Source organism: Vipera berus, assembly GCF_964194415.1.
Source record: "Vipera berus genome assembly, chromosome: 6".
Lineage (NCBI taxonomy): Eukaryota > Metazoa > Chordata > Lepidosauria > Squamata > Viperidae > Vipera > Vipera berus.
In genome coordinates, this window is record NC_138208.1 from 63,700,988 (window position 1) to 63,722,865 (window position 21,878).

At 37.9% G+C, this 21,878-nt stretch overlaps 1 protein-coding gene across 2 annotated transcripts in view; it reads right to left on the minus strand.

Moving 5' to 3' along the window:
• MICALL1 (MICAL like 1) overlaps positions 1-17,711 on the minus strand; it is a 33,423-nt gene extending 15,712 nt beyond the window's left edge. For both annotated transcript variants that reach the window (XM_081330495.1, XM_081330494.1), the window contains exons 1-5: positions 17,238-17,711; positions 7,371-7,419; positions 3,184-3,325; positions 2,223-2,323; positions 362-498 (exon numbers count right to left, since the gene is read on the minus strand). In XM_081330495.1, the coding sequence (XP_081186621.1) occupies positions 362-498; positions 2,223-2,323; positions 3,184-3,325; positions 7,371-7,419; positions 17,238-17,383 (575 nt within the window). In that variant the 5' untranslated portion in view covers positions 17,384-17,711. The remainder of the gene's footprint in view (positions 1-361; positions 499-2,222; positions 2,324-3,183; positions 3,326-7,370; positions 7,420-17,237) is intronic.
• Positions 17,712-21,878: the final 4,167 nt, after the last annotated feature.

Here is a 21,878-nt window from a genome sequence, read left to right on the forward strand (position 1 = left end):
TGGGTCCTCATTTTACCTACCTCGGAAGGATGGAAGGCTGAGTCAACCTTGAGCCTGGTGGGACGCGAACCTGCACTAAATGCAGGCAGCTGGTGTTACTTAAGGAGGCATTAGCCCACTGCTCCACCAAGGCTCAGTAAATTATGGGATCCACATGAGCCTAGAAAACTGGAGATGATCTTATTTATTTTTTTCTTTTTTAAAAAACAAGTAACATGGTAACATAGTAAACTATAAAGACATCACGGGCTCAGGATTGAAAAAGTAAGAGGTGTTCTAAGTTACCCTGGCACAACTACATTTTCTACTGGGCTACAGATGAGAGACCCGTTTTCCGGGGGCTTTGATAGGAAGAGCTCACCTGAAACACTGACGGTGGTAAAGTTTGCCCTCAGCCAAATAGCGCTGAACCAGGTGAACATGTTCTTGGCAAGCTGCACAAGTGCTGCTAAGGGAAGTGTGCGAGGATTCCTCTGCCAGGTTTTCAGTAACACTGTCCTGAGACAAGAATTGAGATGAGAATGTCTCCATAAACTGGTGATTTATGCAGACTCGAGACCGAGAGCTGGCCTTTCCGTTAAGGATATGAAAGACACAAAAAACATAATCTTTTTTTTAACCTTCTGTCAAAGTTGCTAGGTTGATAAAGGCATGGGAGGAGTTTTTACAGTGCCTTAAAGTGACACTTATAAAATGCCGCCCAGAGTTGTTTTCATATGAGATGGGCAGCAAATAAATGTAAAAAATAAAAACATATACAGTAAAATACTTCTAAAATGACTTGATGCCATCTAACAACCATGACACCTTTAAGAAAACTCTCAAAACTTATTTATTGATCCAAAAGTGACTATTTTGTTCAGAGGTACAATCGTAGCTGGGCTTTTAACATTTTGGAATGGATGTTTTACTTTTTGTCATTTTAACCCTGAGAGCTGATGAATATTAATATTGGTCTAATTTATGCTTTGTTTCTTTGTGTGTGTATCAGTCATCCCGGGACAAGTTTCATCCTAAAAAGATTTTACATTTTTAAAAGAAAGCAATATAATGAGGGATATCCTTCCCCCCCCTTCCATCCAATCATATCCAATTTACAGAGACGTCCCTATGGTTTTCTTGCAGAACTAGTTTGCCATTGCCTCCTTCCTAGGGATGAGAGAATGTGACTGGCACAAGATGACCCAGGTGGCTTTGATCTAAGGGAGGGGATTAGAAGTTACAGTTTCCCAGTTTCTAGACTGATGCCTTAACCATTATACCAAACTGGCTTTATATATAAACATTATATCCCAGTTTTGGATTCTGTGTGCAAACATAGTATCTGCTTCTTTACATATAACTTTCTTCAGAACCATAAAGCCCTATTTCTAATTCACATGTGTCATTATCTTTCACTCAGTGTACATTTCTTTAATAAAAACACATGCTTCTCTGGGCAGCAAACTATGGAGACGAAGCAATCAAACTAATAATGTAAACAATTAAAAGGGCTTATTCTTTACAGACATTCAAGACTTGTTTTTCTTTGGCTTAGTCCTATGAAACTGTTAATACTGAAAGTTTCAGACTAGGATTTATTGAAGGAAACAAAAGCATTAGCTTTGGTAGCCACCGCTTCCTGGAGATAGCCAAATCAATGAAGAGTCTTACTATTCTGCAACTCTGAGGCAATCTTGGATGCAGCTTTTCCTCATGTAACTGATGTGTGGTTTGAGATGTATAAAAGATACAAGTTCAACACCACTATTATTTCTCTCTAGCAAATATTTTTACCCCAGTCCCTGGGACCCCCCCAAAAAATAATATTTATCAATGTTTAATTGTTATTTTAATGTAAAATAAATTAAATGGGATTACTGATTTTGCAAATGCGTTAATAACTGAGGCGTGCTAAATGGCAATTATTGTAACTCAAGCATTGTGGGGTCCTTGACAACCTGTATTTGTATAATCCGAGACAGACAACATAAGCATTTATCAAGTTTGTATTGGTGTATCATACATGGCGTGATGAAGGAGGAATTTAAGTATGATCATAAAACCCACAAAAAGATGTTAAGTGATCAACAAAACCCATAACTGTAAAGAAGACAGAAGAGGATGAGTTGTTAAATCAGGCACTTCAAATTGCTTTTTCTTAAGACCACTGATTCAGAAGCAAGTGCCTAAAATAGATTGGAGAGATCAAAGACAGTTTCCAGTTTGATCAAACTGAATACCTGGGATGTAGATGTATTTTCAAGTACAGCCAAAGGTTTGTGAGCTGGCAGAGTCATTGAGGAAGCAACAGCTGGGTGTTTCATAGGCATGGAGACTCTGGCTGCAAAAATGAGAGAAAAGGGGAAATATTTTGTGAGGCAATAGATAAGTAAAAAAACAAGGTATGGAGCAACTTTTCTTTAGTCAGTTAGGCTAATTCCTGGTACCTTTACATAAGATTGGGAATGCTGCCTTAAACATCCTCCAGTATATGTGGTATAGTTACAAATTATTTTGCCAGAGGCAAGCATCCCATGTGTTTTAAGGATCCAGAAGTACACATCCTTTTAAAAAAATTGTTACTTGCACTTAGTTCTCTCCTACAATACTTTACTTTTCCTGTGCCATGAGAAAAATGAAGAAAATTCTGCCTCTCCTGTAAAAGATCTTAGGTAAAGGAGAGAGCCAGGGTGAAATATGAAAACAGTCAAAGCACCCCTGAGTTGCATTACAGGTTCAAGCCAATATCCCACCCACAACCTCAGGATTAAAGTCCAAAGGAAAGGGTGGCAGAGACTTTTTATATTCCGTTATTATTTCAGAAATATTTGGAAGGAAGACCACAACCAGCTCTAACATTAAGCAAGGTCATAAAGGGATAGCTAAGCTTTTTGAACATATTACTTATCCTTTTTTTACTGCCATAAGTAAGAAGTATCACTAATGGGACTTTGGGAGGCTCAGTTGGTTATGGTCTTAGTACCTACACTCCACACAAACACCAAGCTCAGAGCTTTTTAAAATTTCATCCTGCTTACTAAGAGATGTTTACCATTGGCAAATAACATTATGGATTCCTGGAGAGTCCACAGCTTCTAGCAAGGGTTAGGAAACTAATTTGCCACATCAAAGGAAATGTAGGAACTCTTCCTCCTCAACATATAATTATCTCTGGTATAAATAACCTGTTGAAGCTCTCACCTTGGGTGGGGTTGTTAAAATGGTTGTAATACTGGGACACATATGTCATGATGCTGAGGCAGTCAGGAACTCTCATGGAGACCATATCATTGGGATCCAGCAAGGCAGGGATCCCCAGTTCTTGTTCAGCCACTTCAAATGCCTGTCAAAGCAACCAGGAGAGAACAGTTAGTTGATGGAAGCTGTGACAGAGGCAGATGCACTCTAGTGCAGGGAACTCCAAACTCAGCAACTTTAAGACTTGTGGACTTTAACTCCCAGAATTCCTCAGCCAAGTTGTTCCCTGCTCTAGTGGATCAACATGATCAACAAAGAAAGAGAAACAAATGTCATGACAGACATTTGACAGAAAAAATACTGTCAAGAATAATTAAGAATACTGATCATATATAATCAATTGAATTAATTTGAATTAATTTTCACTACACTTAAATTAAATCAAACTTAATTATGTCCATCACATTAGGGACACTATTCATAAGTAAAATAAGACTCACAAGGCTGTAAATCATCACTGATTTATAAACACTTCAGTACAAGAGAGGAGTTTCCACTTTGCCCATTAGTAAGCAAGGAGCAGGCCATGCTATTCCAGAATACTCAGAATGGCCTGTTATGAAGTCAAACCTTCCATGTTAGGATCACAATTTTGTGCAATATTGAGAATGGTCTATGTTTGAGAGTAGAATGGTCTGCATAATCCTAGTTATACCATCCTTTTAGTCCCTTTATATCAGAGAATTGCACATGTATAATATTTCTGTTTCCACATATGTTTGGCTGTAGTCGGAGTGAAACAAACTGACCCATAATTAAAAAGACAATAATGATGTAATAGTTAGTGTATCAGGCTATGATTAAGACAACTCAGCTTCAAATTCCTATTTAGATACAAAGCTAATCACATGCCCTGGGGCAAATCATCAGCTTTCAGCCTGACTTATTTTGGCATGAATAAAATGTAGACAGAAAATTACAAGCATTGCCTTGATGGAACACAAAAGCAATAAAAGAATGAATGAAAAGGTAATAAACATAAAACAAACAAACATAAAAAGTGATGGAAAACAATACGTTCTGTTTTTCCCATGTATATCTTGTGGCAAACCCTCTTGCCTCCTTTGAGTTGTTATATACATCACAATATCCCTTTCCTTTCCAACACTAAAATTCCTGCTCAATCCCCCTCCAAATGTTGACCGCACAAAAAATTGCTTTTAGAAAATATTATACAACTAAATATGCTTTAATTAAAAAGAAGTTATGGTGATACACTCCTAATGGACAAATGAAATTACCAAGGCAAAGTATTTCCAGTCATAAGCAATTACCAGGGACAATGAGTGAAACAGAAATAAAAGAGATTAATGAAGATGCAGATTTGCTTCTTATATAATCCATTACAATAAATGGAATGTTAGACTATTGACCAATTCTCAGCTGAACCAAAGTCTAACTGGATAAATCAATCAGTGCTCCTTAATCTAAGAATACCAAAGCTTAACTGCTTTTACACAAAAATCATAGTGGAAAGTATTTGTAATTTATAGTTACGTTATAATTACAAATATTTTAACCTTCCTTTTCTAAAGCAAAACATACCATATATTAAAAATAACAGCACTAAACTGTAAATAAACTAGCAAGAAGTGCATTATTTTTAAAAGAATCTAAAATCAGATGCATATAATCCATCTATGAAAATGCCCATCATAAAAGAATATGTTTTCATTAACAGCCCATAAATGGACCACTCATGCAAAACGTTAAGACATAAAAACCTGATACCATAAAGTTGGTAATGAGCAAAACCAAACAGTATCTTAACTGATACTGTTAAAAAGCGTGCATCAGTATCTATACCTTAAAAAAGTGCTAATATTGTGTCCTTGCTCATTTTCCCTCAGATTAAAACCACCAAGGATTACATCTCAACTAGTCTATTGCTAATCAGAATTTTACAATTACATCAGTACTGTTTTCCTAGTGTAGATTATTATTTACAGTCATTGGATAATTTACACTAGCCACACAGGTAAAATCTAAGCACATTCTTTCATTGGCACGACAAGCCCATGATACTGGATTGCACATTTGCATCTGCCAAATTTGCTGTACAAATATGAAATCTATTACAGCAATACTGTACATAAGATTAAACACCTTTAGAATGCAGATATGTTTCTTTTCAAGGGAAAAAAATTCTAACTATTGAAGAGCCTTGCTAGCAGAACAATTGGATTATAATGTGATGAGACTTACCTTGACCTATGTACTAATGGCCTCCTGGAAAATTATTTGCATCCTAATCCCTCTTCCCTGATACCAACTTTTAGAAAGGTTGTGGTGGTGAAAATTAGAAATAAGCTTGCATAAGAAATTAAAGAAATTTAAATCAACAAGAATAAGCCAATTTAAGTATTGGTTTGAAACTTCCACCAAGCACAGCCAGTTAAGGGCACCAGATTGGGAAAAATATAAAAACTTAAGTTGAGCTCAGCTTTGGGTGAACTTCATACACCTATCCACGTAGTTCTCTTGGCAGCAAGATGGCACATGTTTTTTTCCTCAAGAGTTTCTTCAACTTCCAATCACAATTATAGATCAAAATTTAGTAAAACAAATTAGAGATTTAAATTGTGCACATATAAAGAGGATATATAATGCTTTAATTGAATTGGATTCGGAAACGGAATTGGTTAAAGACTGTATGATAAAGTGGGCACAAAATATTCAGGAACCAATCTCGTTGGACACCTGGGAGATAATTTGGGTCAGAAATGTTAAATTTACTCAGGCTCAAAACTTAAGAGAAAATTTTTATAAAATGTGTTATAGATGGCATCTGGATCCCAAGAAGTTGTCCAACATGTATCCTAATTTACAGTCTAAATGTTGGAGATGTGGTAGTTCAGAAGCTACCTATTTTCACATGTGGTGGACTTGTAGAAACATAAAAGCTTTTTGGATCAAAATTTGGTGGAACATTCAAAAGATTTTTAAGAGAAAGATAAAGTTTTCTCCGCAATTATTTTTATTGGGTATTGTTGAAGATTGTGATGTTAAAGAAACTAATTTGATGTTGAATATGATAACAGCAGCACGGTTACTGGTGGGACAATATTGGAAGAAGGATAGTTTGCCCACTATAGAAGAATGGGTGTTTAAAGTTTCGAATCTTGCAGAAATGTCTAAGATTTCTGCTTATTTGAAAGATCATTCACAGGAAAGATATATTTCAGTTTGGAGGAGATGGATAAATTATATTCAGAAAAAATATGGGACTAAAAAGTTCCATTTAGCTTATGAGTAGATTTTAGTGGGATATTGTTATTGGTACTTTGTTTGTAGTTATGTTAAAGGGGAGTTAAAGCACATTATGAATTTGGTTAATTGTATATTATGCATAATTTTTATTTAGAATATGATTATTGTAACTATAATCCTGTATTTAGCTCTGGGAAGTGGGGGGGAAGTGGGTGGGTTTGGGGTGGGAGGGATTTGGGGATATATTGTAAAATTTTGTTTTTGTAAAACTCTTTAATAAAAAAAAAGAGTTTCTTCAACTTCCCAGTCAAGCCCATAGCTCTGGTATTCCCAAGAAAATTCCCAATCAGGACTAACCAGCCAGCTTCTGACCCTGCATAGTCAATCAATTGCTGTCACTGCCAGAGATACTATATTGAAAAAGGCTGCACTTAATGAATATTGATAAAAATGTGGAAATACCTAACACTGAAAACAGGACACATAGAAATTTCTCCTCCCCTCTTTACAGAACTGATGCTTTATTCTATTTCTCTGGTCTCCGTATCTTCAACAAATGTCTTTGCTGCAGTTTTCCCAAACCTGATGATTTCTAGATGCTTTGGAATTTACAACTTTAGAACTGGTTAATAGCCATGCTATCCAGAAATATGGAGTGTTATAAGTCAACTCATCTGGATAACGGCCTGTCAAACAAGGATGAATTCATTCTAACAAAAATTAGCTTTTTTCACCAGCAGATTTCTAGTTATCCATACATAGCATGCATGACACCCATTTAATGTAACCAGCATATGCATTTCAAGTTGAGCTATGTCTGCTGATTTTCATAGCAGGCATATCGACTACAGTTAGAAAAAGGGACTAAAAAACAAGTATGATGAAGTAAGATTGCAATGAAGCCAGAGGCCAGAACTTACCAAACGATTGTTCTCATATACATTTTCTTTGGAGAGGGAAGTAAAGTCCCTGAAAATTGAAAAGAAAAGAGATGTCATAAAATAAGTGTGTTAGATTATACAGCTCAATGTTGCAGTATTTCTCAGTAAACAGTAAAATTTTCAGAGAACAGGACCTTTATAGTTCATTCTTTGACATTACAGTTGAATAAGAAAGCTTTAAATTTTGAGTTTTTCAAGAATACAGAAGGAAGGAAACTCTAACTTTAAACAATCACAATAAAAGTGCCTTTAAAAAAAGAGATCTAGCAAAAAAAGCATTCTGATTAGCAAAGGAACAGCTTTACAGCTCTTTCTTTGCAACTTATGTCCCAATGGGTTCACCTGAAATCTAGGTTCAAAACAATTTTTCTTTGATGCATTCCATTTTCTCAATTCCTTTAGTTTCCTTGCACATATTTCCACTATGTGAGAAAAATCACTGAAAGTGTGAATTCACACAATTGTACTGACAATGAAGCTAAAGTCAAGAAAAAAGAGAATTCAAGGCCGAGACCAGATAGGAGATACATTTTTACAATACCCAGGGAATATACCAACATGTCTACAGTTCTAAGGTGGGTCTTTTTAATAATTCCTAAATTTCCATGCGATTATGTTTCTAGAAAGCAGTTTCAAGCATGCTTTCCATGCTGTCAAGAGGAAATAATTCTTAATTCAACACTTATTTAATACCCTCTTCATGATTCGTAGTGTTTTGCTGCTGCAAAACTTCCAGCCTAGATTTTTCTCTCCATTCAACAATTAGAAAAATAAAGGGAGGAGGGGGACAAAAGCAGATTATTGGTACATGATGTCAATATCTATTCATGTGACACTTACATTTGAAATGCATATGCATATGTTTCAATGCAAAACTTCAATCTTCAATTTCATCAATTTCTATCTTATAAACATGTTTTCTAGTCTTGTATGTCTGCTTTGGAATATGCTATGACTGAATTATGTGATTTTTCCTCAGCCCTGCCACTAAAAGATACTTCTCTTAAGCAACATCTTTTCTATGAACTTACTAATAGGTTCAGAAATAGTCAGTTGTTCTAATCAACAGAAGAAAATAAACAAGTTAGGACTGGTCTACAAATAGCTAAGTTGCTATGAGTAAACCTCATTGGTTATAATAGCATTATCTGTTCTGTGATCACAGAGGGGTTTTTTACATTATACTGTGCACATTTGAAGCCAAGGTAAAGTTGAAAACCACAGTAAGTTGCTTTTTCTTGTACCGTATGGATGAATCTGTGAATTCAGGCAAAATTTATTTAATTGATGGGTACATTTTTAAACTTTGTTAAACTTGATTTTGTTCCTTGGCTACCATATTTGTCTGCAAAAGTCTCCTTCACCAAATATTCTTCAGGAACACTCTAATTTTCCTTCAAGTGAGGGTTTATGAGCGCTCTAATACAATAAATAGTCACTTTAGCCAGGAATGACAATACCCCAACATATTTGGAGAGGGGAAAGTTGATTAAATCCTATTTTGCTAAGATGTACAAAAGGAAGGCAGCAGGACTATATGTCAATATAATCAAATAATTGCATATATAGTTGGAAGTGAGTTTTATGATTATTTATCACTCATATATTTGCAGGATCAGCCTTTATCTTTTTATTTATCATGTTTACTTATTATGGAAACTTAGTAAGAGTAATTTAATTTGAGGCTGTATGTACTAATAGTGAATACACACAACATTGCAGCAACTGTACTGTTATATAGCAGAACTTAGTAACTCTGGGAGTAAAAATATACATCTCCTTAAGTTTTATTTATGATCCCAGAAATTAGCCTCAGTATTGGACTTTGGTATGATTTGATACGATTTTGCATTTTCAGTCAGCGGTACTTGCTGATGGATTTTAATATGTATTTTCAAGTCTGTGTTTTAACTCTTAATAATCAGATACTGTAGATATACTTTCTCCAAGATGAACCAGGCCTTTCAGGGCTTCTGACAAGGATCTTTTGCCGCTGTAATCAAGTCCATCACCTTCTATTAGTTGTCCCATTTTCCCCTTTCTCATTTCCCAGCATTATGGACTTTTACAAAGAGCTAGATCCACAATGTGTCCAAAGTATGATAATTTTAGCAGTCAATCATATGTCAACTAAGAGCTCTAGGTTGGATCTTTCACTTCACCCCAAATCATCTTTGAATTCTTTTACAGATTCTGAGCTTCTAAATCAGGGAACTGCAGCCCACTACTAGGCCATGGCCTATTCAAAATCGGGCTGTCTGAGAGGTGGGCCGGTGGCCATGTGCATGCGCAGTTCCACTCACACAAGCAGTGCTCCAAAGGCTTCTTTTCTCTCGTGTGAGTGAAGCTGTTTGCGCTTGCTCAGGCCCACCACTCAAGTAGCCTGGTTCCCCTCTCCCCCCACCACCCAGCCAGGCCACCAAGCCGCAAAGGTTGGTGATTGCTGTTCTAGATACAGATTGTCAAGGCATGTGTATATCCAAGGCCTTCGCTACTACTCTAACAAGTACTAGCGGCTAGCCTATAGAATATTTTTTGACTGCTATTTCCTTTACTGTTGATATTAGTCAAGCCCAAAAGGCAAAAACTGTCTACCACTTCAATATGTTCATTTCAATCCTAAAGCTGGTTATTGTATCTGTTGTCATTATTGTGACTTTTTTATATTTAATCTTACTCCTTTTTTTTCTCCGTGACCCTTGACTTTCATTACTAGACTTTCAAATAATTTGCATTTCCAGTTATCAGAATAACATAATCAGTATGGCACAGGTTATTGCTTTTTCTTCCTCCAATTTTAAAACCATGCTTCAAATGCAGCCCCCTTCACTATATATTCAGCCATGAGGTTGGATACAGGAAGAAAAAGTCTTGTCTCACTCTTGCCAATCTGGGGCGAGTCTCTTTCACCATGTTCCATCCAGACTGTAGCTTCCTGACTCTGTGTAACTTGCTTAAGGACAATGAGATGTCCTAGGTTTCCTATTTTTTAAGGACATTACATAGTTTGATGCGATAGATATAATCAAAAGTTTTTTTTCTACAAATAATGAAGCACATTATTTACTTTTTAAAAAATGGTTTTATTTTTTTGTATAATTCATACAGCTGCCCATTTCATAGCAGTGACTCTGGACAGTATACAAAGATTAAAACTAAAACAAGAAAATAAAATCTATGGCATCCAAAGTTAAAACAACAATGACCAGTTTAAGAATACATCACCAGCAATCTTTAGCCGTCTCAATTATCCAGTATGCATCAGCAATCATGTCTGGGTTCCCTGACCTTTTCTAAAATCATTTTGAATGTCTGGTATCTCTCCTTCTATGTAGGGCTTTAATCTGTGTTGGATGATCCTAAAATGATATGTGATATTTTGCATAATCTGTTAAATGTCCTTGTTTCGGCTTTGGTATATAGACATACTTCTTCTAATTTTTTGAACATTGTTTCATTCTTCAAATTTCTGGCATAGCTTAGTTAAATCTTTCTGGTTTCTCTTCTGCTGCATGCTATTCCATCATCTTTTAGTACCAGAAGCTCTTGTAAAGTATGGAATATCTTCTAAGATATCCCAGATGCTAAATCTTTACTGTACAGAATTTCAATATATTCCTCCCAACCCTATTTGATCTTTTTGGAATAAGGTACTATTCTAGCCGATGGCATATTAATTTAATGTTGGAGCCAGCTTCTGTGTTCAGAAATATTTTTGAAGTCCTTCCCTGCTTTTCCATGTCTCTTTTCATCTTCAATATCAATGCAATACTACTTCTGTATCTTCTAACAGTTTTCCAAAATCCTTTGTTAAGCTCTTTCGTGAGATTTTTTTTCTTAGCTTTGGCTTCTCTTTTCTTAGCAGTTTCCATCATCTGTTCCAACACCCATTTTGCTTTTATTATTTTTTTGTTTCTTGATATTTGGCAGCCTGCTTTCTCATTCATCCTTAATAACTTCTTTGATTTCACTACCTAATTTCTCTGGTTCTCTATCAATAAGGTTCAGGACTTCAAAATGATTTCTGATATTTCCCTTGAAAATAGTGTGTATGTTTGTGTGTGTGTGTGTGTGTGTGTATTCGATATAATTTTGGGAAACTATTTGGCTCTGCTTTTCTACATTAGCTTCACTTAGAACTTACACATGAATAGTTCACGACTTGTTCCATGGTCAGCCCCTGGCTACAATTTTGCAACTGAGTTTTTCCATCTCCTTATACCAATAATATAGTCAATTTGATTTCTGGGTATTCTATCTGGTGATGTCCATGCATATAGATGTTGTTTTGGCCGTCCAAAGAGTATGCTAGCAATGAAAAACAAAATCTGTTGTTCTGCTTCATTTCAGCCTCCTAGGCTATATAGTTCAACTACATTTTTCTCTTTCCCAATCTGACTTTCTCGTCTCCAAGAAGCAGCACATAATAAGCTGTAAATGTTACTGGGAAAGGAAATACAGGCAGCACAAACAGAGTGTATAATTAATTACGCACCTCAAATGCAAGTCACCTCCCTGAGCAGTTTGCCTCAGGAGAAGTCCAAGCACATGAGTCCAGAGCAGGATGCAGAGTCAGTGTCAGAAGGCAAAAATCTAAGATACAATTGCAGGTCATAGTTTTTCACAAGATGCAGTTAGGTAGTTGTTCCCAACAAGGGACTGATTTCTAGAAGTGGTTCCACCAGGTGCAAGCAATTACCAGTGGGAACACCCTTGTGTGGCAAAGAGCTGCTCAAATCTCCTCTGTTCTGCCCTTCACTCAGTCCTATATGCCTTAGGGCAGGGGTAGGCAACCTCGGCTCTTTTATGACTCATGGACTTCAACTCCCAGAATTCCTGAGTCAGCTATGCTATGCTGACTCAGGAATTCTGGGAGTTGAAGTCCATGAGTCATAAAAGAGCCGAGGTTGCCGACCCCTGGGCTAGGAGGAGATCCTGGATCAGAAATCTCACCCTCTGCTGCTTCCAGCTGCTCAGAATGCTCTGCTACCATATCAGCCCCAGGTGTGTCCCTGCTGCTTTCTAAGACACCTCCTTAGACTCCTTCCAGTTTGAGCTGGCCCTGACACAATTTCCGTTAGTTTCAGTTTGAATTTGACTAGAAAACTTGTGAATTTCCTTTTTTTTCCTGCAACAGTGATTAAAGCATAAACTTAGACAATTATTGTATTACAGGATTTTCCACAGTCTAATTAATATCAACAAAGGCAGAGCTTCTAATATACTAGAAAAGTTCTTTAAAATTCAGCAAGATATTCAGAGATGCATCTGCCTTGAAACAGCCCATGTTGAACTATGCAACATAGTCAAATAGCAGCAGCTGACTAAAGGAAATCTCTTATGACATTTTGTATTATTTTTGTAATTTGTATGTCACGTTTTATAAAATTTGCCAAATTTCAATTCCATGGGAATCATGGATCCCAGATTTAGGACATATTTCATAGGTTTAGTACATTTGGTTCAAAATGTTTTGTCCAAAGGTTTTCCCTATAATGCACTGTTCATCCAGTTAAAGGTTACAGACACAAAGCTTTTAGTAGTATATAGATTATACAAGTAGACTATATTACAAATTCATACAAATTCACTTACACTTCTATCTTCATTTTCCATGTGAGTACACAAAGTAAAATACAGTTATAACTGAATACTCTCCCTAACCAAGAGCTGAGAACATAGGAATCACAAGTCACAGAAGGGAGACGTGATTTCCCATGGCCAGCATCAGACAGGACTTTATTACCCAAACAGCTCACCAAGAACTCTGATAAAATAAGGGAATACAGGATTTCTTTTGATCTACCAATGGAGTGATTTTTGACCATTTCTTTCCATACTTTAATCCTCTAGCTTCCAAGTCAAGACATGCTAAAGTAGTTAAAATGATTCAACACTCCCTTCAGATGTTCCTTGGAAAGTTATTTCTTAACATGCTATGTCCTTGTAAGGCTCTAATGTGTCAGGTTGGCAACTCAGTTCACTCCCATTAAATAAGAAGTGCTTACTTAGACCATTTGCAAGAGGAGAGATTCATAGCTGAGATATTTCAGAGCTCTGGGCTGAATTCACCTCTTTGGAGCAACTTGCTTCAAGGCCACATCAGGCCTTGTGCTTATTAGACAGCTGCTTCATAGGATCTCAACACTATCACATTTATGTTAAAATTACTGAATGACTATCACCAAGTATCTTTATCAGACATTCATCAATGTCATACCTAATCTACTTTGGTCTAATACAGCAGTGTTCCCCAACCTTTGCAAGTTGGCAGCCCGGCACAGGGGAGGGGGGGAGGGAGGAGGGGAAGTGGGGATAGTTTTGTGTGAGGGGCAGGTGCGTATGCACACAGCTTCATTTGTGTGAGTGGCTGGCACCCATGCCCACCGCTTGCGTGAGGGGGGGCTACAAGCACCGATGCCCACCGCTGGCATGAATTGGGATTTGTGTGCACGCACACGCTCGTGCATGCTGGCCCACCTCTCACATGGCCCAGTTGCAAATAGGCCACTGTCCGGTAGTGGGCTGCAGCCCTCAGGTTGGGGACCCCTGTAGTAGAGAGCTAGTGTGGTCTTGTGTTTAAGGCACCAAGCTAGAAGCCATAGGACTGTGAACTGTAGTCCTGCCATACGGATGAAAGCTGGCAGGGTGACTTTGGATCAGTAATTCTCTCTAGCCCAACTCACCACACAGAATGTTTGTTGTGAGGAAAATAGGAGAAGGAAGAAGTATCCTGTTTGTTTTCTGCCTTGAATTATTTATAAAAATAAAGGGGGATAAAAATAAACAATCTAGTCTAGCTTTCCCAAATCTGATGTTCTACAGGTATTGTACTTCAATAATTCAAGAATTTTAGCAATTGCAGTCCCACTATATCTGGAAGGCACCAAGATGAAAAAGGTTGTTAACACAGTACTTCCATATAGATGCATAAATTTACTAAAGACATTTCTATTCTTTATTCTCATAGCCAATAATTATAAACCTTATAGAGATAACTGCTGGCATAAAAATGAGATAAGGATGATGGCAACAATTGTCTCTTGATTTTTCTGCTAATTATCACATTTTTCAAAGTTACCCAGTTGTAAGAGAAGAGTGCTAAACAAAAAAATAAATTTGGTGCTATACTTTCTAACTCTATAATTCTGCAGTTGTATCATAGCATTATATTAGGGTAGGCAAACAGGAGAAGGAGGATTAACAGATATGTAGAGTAGACAAATATCCCCTAAATAATTATTCGCAATATTTTCCCCCAGAGTTAAATTGGATCAGGACTCAGTAAATGTATTTACATAATCATCGGCTAAAGACTCCTATTGTTTGAAAGCAGCTCAGTCTTATCCAGAACTAAAAATGAGGAGATCTTTGCGTGGAGACCTTCCTGCACCCACTTTCCTGCTTGTTATTCCACCCAAGCACTTATTCTGATTAGAAAAAGCAATATATTAAAACAGAGCTCTTCTGGAGGGCTTTTAACTATTTAGAATAGACCACAGGAATTGTTTCTACATTATTCCAGTTTAAATGTTAACTATAGTTTATGGTTATATTTGTAATAATAATTGTTATATTATTGTTATTATGGAAGTTTTACTCTCTATAAAATGAGTCATACAATTGCAATGGCTTAAAAGTCTAGCAAATAAACAAATTTAGCTCCATCTCCATTATATACAACACAGAAATAAATATAGGACACATATGGGATCATATTTTGCTAGCTTCAGTGGTTATTGCCTAGATCCGTGTTTTTTTCAAACACATCCATAACATCATGGACAACAAAGTAGTTTGACTAGGCTAGGGCAACACAAGTTTGCAAGATAACATTATAAAAGAGAAGCATTAATATTTGCCTGCAGGAATACATTTGAAAATTGTAGTTCTGTTAAATATCAGGGATGGAACATACTAATTTAAACAGTATAGTTTCTAAGATAATGAACATTTATCTATTTCTTTTCTCAAAAATTCTGAATTTGCACTAACCAGAAATAATGTTAAAAAAAAAATTCAATCATGTACTGCCAACTATTTTGTAAGTGACCATGTTAAAAGGCTATGTTTGTGAATGTGTTTACAATTGTAAATGATCTACAAAAGTGGGGGCGTGTCCTTCAGGAGGTGGTTAATTGAGATAAGACCTCACCTCCTTCAATGTGCATTTGGCTCCCTTCCTTGTCAATTTTAATCAAACATTTTATGACTATTTGTCTTAACATTTAATCCTTTATATCGGTGTTTTAATGGTTGTAAGCCACCTAGAAGCACCTTCTGACAAAATGTGTAGCATACAGTTTTAATAAATAATGTGTTTGCTATAATAAATAAAAATTAAGATATTATTGTTTGGCTTAGATAAAATAAGTTTGATCTTGAATACTAAAACTGAGTTTCTAATTCATGATTAATACCAGAACTCCAATACCTATCTCCAAACTGGAAAGCTCCTTTAGGATAACAAAATAATTAAAATAATGGCAGACATAGAGCCATACATCCATGCAACATCAAAAAAGACTATAAAGCATCAAGCAATGCTGGGTGGAAATTTTCATTTGAGAAAGCCTCTGAAAGTATAACCATAAAGTAAGACTTCATATTTTTCCAGTCAAAAAGAAGAGGTTCTCCTCCTCTCTTCTCTTACGTATTATTTGGCTATGTCAGTTAAGAATCTTACAGCAGAGTGTACAAAATCGTATTTCATAGAGCTTCAAATAGTATTCCTTGATTATGGTCTAGTTTTAGCTTTAGCTTTAGAAAGTCACTTTCTAAAGTATACATATTCTATACTTGTTTTTTCTATTGATAAAGATTGGCTATTTTGACACAGGCCAGGTTGTCGACCAGCTTGAACTAAGAGTCTGTGATGTTAAAAATGCCATTCTATTGTAGGATGAGATTTCAATTTCTTGCACAAGCCATCTCAGAGATGAGGAACAAGGAGGAAGACTTGAAACTGACTTTCAGCTAAATCTGATTAAGTATAAAAACTCAGTTTCATCAATTTTTTGTCATGAATGTGGACACATCCTTTTCATTACTGTAGACAGGCAAAATTACAATTATTAAAACATGAACTTTGGTTATCCTTTAGTTTGTAGCAGAAAGAAAGTTTATTAAGGGGTCCATCAAATTTTCAGCCAAAAAAAAAATCAGGAATCAGTTTTATACACTATTTTATATACGATTGATACACTATTCACAACTGAATAGTCACCCTATTTCAGGAAATTTCTGAATCAGAGATCCCATTTCAGAGACATTTGAATGGCCCAGCTCTTTTGACACAACGAATTTCCAGTTGCACTGCACTACTGATTGCAGAGTTGGAAACAGTCCTTGTTTGGGATCAGTTGCTATGGAGTAAAAGGGTGCCAGTTGGTGCTTTTGCTATGAGGGGTATGAACAGCTGGGTGGAGGTCTCTCCAAGGCTCTAAGTCAGGGGTCTTCAAACTTGGCCCTTTTATGACTTGTGGACTTCAACTCCCAGAATTCCTCAGCCAGCTGGCTGAGGAATTCTGGGAGTTGAAGTCCACAAGTCATAAAAGGGCCAAGTTTGAAGACCCCTGCTCTAAGTACTACTTTAGGAGGACTTCATGTCCGTCTCTTGGAGAGGGCGCCTCTGTCCAGCAAGGTTTTTTAGCCAGTAGCCCATCTTTTCCCTCTTCCAAACTCCCAGGAGGAAGGCGCTGGTTCCCCCCACTCGGAAGCTGGAGAGGAGCTCCTCCTCGAGCGGCTGGTGGTCGAGCCGAGCTCGAGGTTGCTGGGCCTAGTCCCCCACGTCCTGTATGCGGAGATTAAGGGGTGGGGAACGAGAGGCGGTCGCCCGGTACTCACAGCAAATCAGGCCGGTTCCTATGGAGGATGGCGCAAAAGGCCAGGCCATCCCGGAAGGAGCTGCTGAGGTCTCGGATCTCCACGCCCGGGTAGCCCTCGCATTGGCGGCGGCACCAGGCCTGCAGGGCGCTGCGGGGGCCCGACATCGGAGAGGAGGAAATGAAGAGGGAACCTCCGCCCGGGAAAGCGGCATGGACGGAGCGGAGAGCAGCCCGGACTGGGCGCGCCTCCCGGGCGAGCCAACGGAAGGCGGCGCGGCCGAGCCTTCGAGCTAGTTGCGGCTCCCGGCCCGGTGCCTGGGCGGGGAGGCTGAGCTCCGCCGTTCCCCACTCGGGTTCACTGGCGGTTCCCCGCTCCCCTCCTACCCCCGGGGGGCGCCTCCTTCCTCTCCCGCCCAGCAACACCGACGGACTCTGCTCAGACCTGTCCCTTCTCCGCCCATGATCATCCCCGCGCAGCGCGTTCCTCTTAGTCATCCGCCATCCCGGGGACGGGGGAAGCCGGCTGGGCGCGAACGGAGGCCCGGGAAGAGTCACCCTGCGGCCGCCTCGCGATTCTGGGGAGGTCGCTAGTTCGGAGCGTCCCTTCACGGTCACTCAGTAGAGCCTTCCATGTTCAGAAACCGCAAGGAAACTGTAGTACGACCACCTTGACGGCCGGCTCTGACCTTTGTGGAAGTAGGGTGCTGTGCCAAAGGACATTTGATTTAATCCACCGTTAGGGCTTGACTGGAAATGGAGATCCTGAGCATTCAAGCTAGAAAGATTCACAATTAGATCAGACCACTTCATACCAGGTTATCCTTCCATTGTTCATAATTTAGTGGGAACCACATACCTAAAGTTAACGAAATTCGAAATCTACGCATTGACTCATACCCTCATCAAGATGCCCTTCCCTACAAGAGACAACTTCAGGGGTTCTGGGTAAAGATCTAGTAATTTGAAATACTGATTTTTTTTAATTTGCTTGAGCCTAAAATTATTTGCTAAGTAAGACAGTTGTTAAGTAAATTTTGCCCGATTTTTTGACCTTCCACAGTTGTTAAGTGAATCACTGCAGATGTTAGTATCATAGTTGTTAAATGAATCTGGCTTCCCCTTTGACTTTGGTTGTCAGAATGTAGCAGAAGGTGATCACATGACCTCAGGACACTACAACCATCATAAATACATGCCAGTTGCCAAGTGCCTTAATTTTGATCATTTAATCATGGGGATGTCACAATGGTCATAAGTGTGAAAATCAGTCATAAATCACTTTTGTCAGTGCCATTGTAACTTCAGTCACTGAATGGTTGTAAGCCGAGGACTAACTATTTACTGTTAGTAACTATGCTATCCATAGGAAAATATAGGAATAATTGGACATGTTATCCAGAATTAATAGAGGGTGTGGATGGATGTGTACATGCTTCCACATGGATGTTTTCATGCTGTTTTGAGAGGTTGAATTATCTGCAATGAAATTAGAAAGAAATGAAATGGCTCTACAGGAAACAGCGGAACAGACTCAATCCTATTCACAATGCAGCCAGTTGTATTTCCACATCAGCAGTGTCATCAAAGAGCTCTGGTGATTTATTTCTGGCATTAATAGTGCTACATACATTTTTATTTGTTTGTTTTAAGAATTAATGCTTCTGTCCTATTGTAAGGATCATCTATTTCCATGCTGTTCCCCTCAGTAGCGCAAGCAAAAAGAACTTTTTGAATTTATCTTGTTTTTCCTGTTTTGCCTTTCTCCTCAGAACCGGTTAAGGATGCATGGAAAACACCAGGTTTGGGGGGAATTTTATTGCTTGCACTATACTTCTCCCTTATTTGGAGTGAAACTGTGGGCAGTTTATTGCTGCAGCAGAAGCCAGTCGGGAAAACTTGGGAATTTTCACTGCTAATTTTTCACATTTCAGATCAGAAGATGTCAAGTCTAATAATGCTATAAATATGCTATAAATAGCGCTCAGACAGCAGGCACTTCCATTCTTTCACCATTTTCATTTTTTAAATCATATTTCAAATCCAGAATCCCCAAGTAGAAATGCCCAGCTTTTGAGGATTTGGGAATAAATACAGCAGTAAGGAAATTTATCCTGCAATTTATAAATTCAAATAACAGAATTGCTTCCAAAGCTTTCTTTACCCTAGATCTAGGATACATAATGTCTGCCTCCCCTAATGTTTTGGATACAGCCCTGTCATATAATAGAAACATATGATTACTTGTGTGCCTACTAAGGCATTTAATTAAAATATAGCTTTTCTCTGCCCTTGCCCACCTTTTATTTATTTATATCTTGTATTCCTTAACTAACCATCTCCCTCAGAGAGAGGCTCATTTTGGAATGCATAGCTTTGTAATATCAAATAATACACAGCCGCCCCAAAAAATTGCATACCCTTCCAACAGATGCCCCCCATTATTTATTCTATAGGTTGTTCTGCAGGAAGTCTCCAAGAGAGACTGGCATACTAAATATATTTAAACATACATACCAGAGCAAATATGGAGTTCAACATAGCAAATTCCTCAGACAAAAAAATTAAATTTCATTGAAGAGAATATCAATAAAAGAGAATTCATAATCACTGGAAAAGTAGTGTTCATTCAGGCAGATTCATCAAGTTATCCCATTTCAGAGCTACATTATGCAAAGCACAAAAAACTCTGCAGAACTCAGAAGAGAGCTGGTAGGCAAAAAAAATCCATGATAAGAAAAGAATACATAACTAAATTTTGTTTTGCATCATTGCCATTCTCTCTAGCTAGCCCTTCTCTTTTTCTTTCCAAATCATCTTAGCTTTTATGACATCCAGTCAGATTTGTATGAAACCTCTTGTTCTTTAAATATCTCACTGTTTTTTAGGATCTTCCCAATATAAAACAACAACATTCTCATTCTTACCATTCCTCTGTGTGTGTGCGTGTGTGTGTGTATGTATGTGTACACACATGTGTATTCAAGGTGGCAAACATAATGTGCTCACCTCCCATTTCCCACATAAAATAATCCTGTGAGTGAGGTTGGCTTGAGAGACAATCCCTGGCTCAAAGTCACCCAGATGGTTTTCATGCACAAGATGGGACTGGAACTCACACTCTCCTTGTTCCTAGTTTTCTGGATTCTTATTCAATCTCTTATATATGACTAAACTTCAACAGGTTTCCTTTGTATTGTTCATACATGTTTACATCCAGTCTGCATTAATTTAGTATTCATCCATTCTTGACTTCCTCTGTTCTGGTTTTCTCACATAAAGCACTCAGTTAAAGGGGATGTAGCAATCACTGAGGAAATAGCATTTAAACAGTACTGATGAATAGCTATGTACAACTCAGGAGCGGCTAACAGGACAGAGGATGCTGCAGGTTTTGTGGGAAAGATTGGGCAGAAAGTTCTAAATCAGTTTCAGGGTGTTATTTGTTGCCTTTGTTTTATATTCAGCAGGAGAAAAGGAAGAGGCTGAAAAATATCTGATATGTAACGGGATAGAGGGAGAAGAAAGAAAATAACAAAGGAATGACAACTAAGCTTGTAGAAATAATAGACAGATCTGGGAGAAGGAAGAAGGAAAAGCTTGCATTTGAAAATTGTGTGGGCAGGCAGGCAGGTTATTAATAAGCATTGCCTTGTAGTAATCTCATGTTTCCTTCAATAATCACTCTATTATAAAAGCTTTCTTCCTGTATAAACTTTTAAAAGGTACAGTATAGGGATGATAAAAATGAGAGTATCTCAGGATCAGCTTGAAAAGGAAAATGGAACAGAGGTGCTGTTCAAAGCCTGGACTTCATTATAAATCCTTTGCCACTGTATCTATATATATATTTAGAACAAGTTAGCAAATAACATGCATTATAAGGATTGTAGTGGACAGAATTACACCAATTTTTCTATAAAAGTATAGTAGCAGGTCTGTGTGGTTTGGGATATCAGAGACTTTACCTGAAACTTTATCAAACTGCATAGACCAGTCAGACAAGGAAGACTGGAATGAGGAGTTGCACAAGGTAGGTGTGGATGGGTGTGACTTTTGTTAGAGCTGTTCCAGCCAAGCAAAGCATCAACTTCACCTTTACGTATGCACGCAGAAATGTTTGATTATAGCCTTGCAGTGCTATAATTAACCAGCCTTTATGAAAGCCAATGTTTCTCATGCTGGCTGGGGAATTCTGGGAGTTTTAGTCCGTACCTCTTAAAGTTTGAGAAACACTGTTTTAAGTGATTGCAAAAATTGCATGAGTTTGTAAAGCCATTAGATAAAAAAGCCATCAGATCGAGTGGCATCTAAGGTATAAAGAATAGAAATTAGATTCTGAACCATTGGCATTTGAAAGAATTCCAAAGAATGTTGCACACTGCTTTATGGTGTTGCTGCAGATGTTGAACCATAACCATGGCAGGAAGTGTTATATAGGATCATAGGGCTGGAAGGGATCTTGGAGGTCTACTAGTCCAAACCCCTGTGTTCTGGTTAGGCTTGTAATTATATATTTCCAAACAGTCCGCAGAAGAACCATTCTTTGACTTCTTCCTGTTGGTATTTCCTAAGAACTGGAAAGGTCCTGAGTGGGACCTTGGAGGGAATGAAGCTGCATTGCCTGAGCTCATCCTCCTGTTATACCCTCTAGCTATGAATA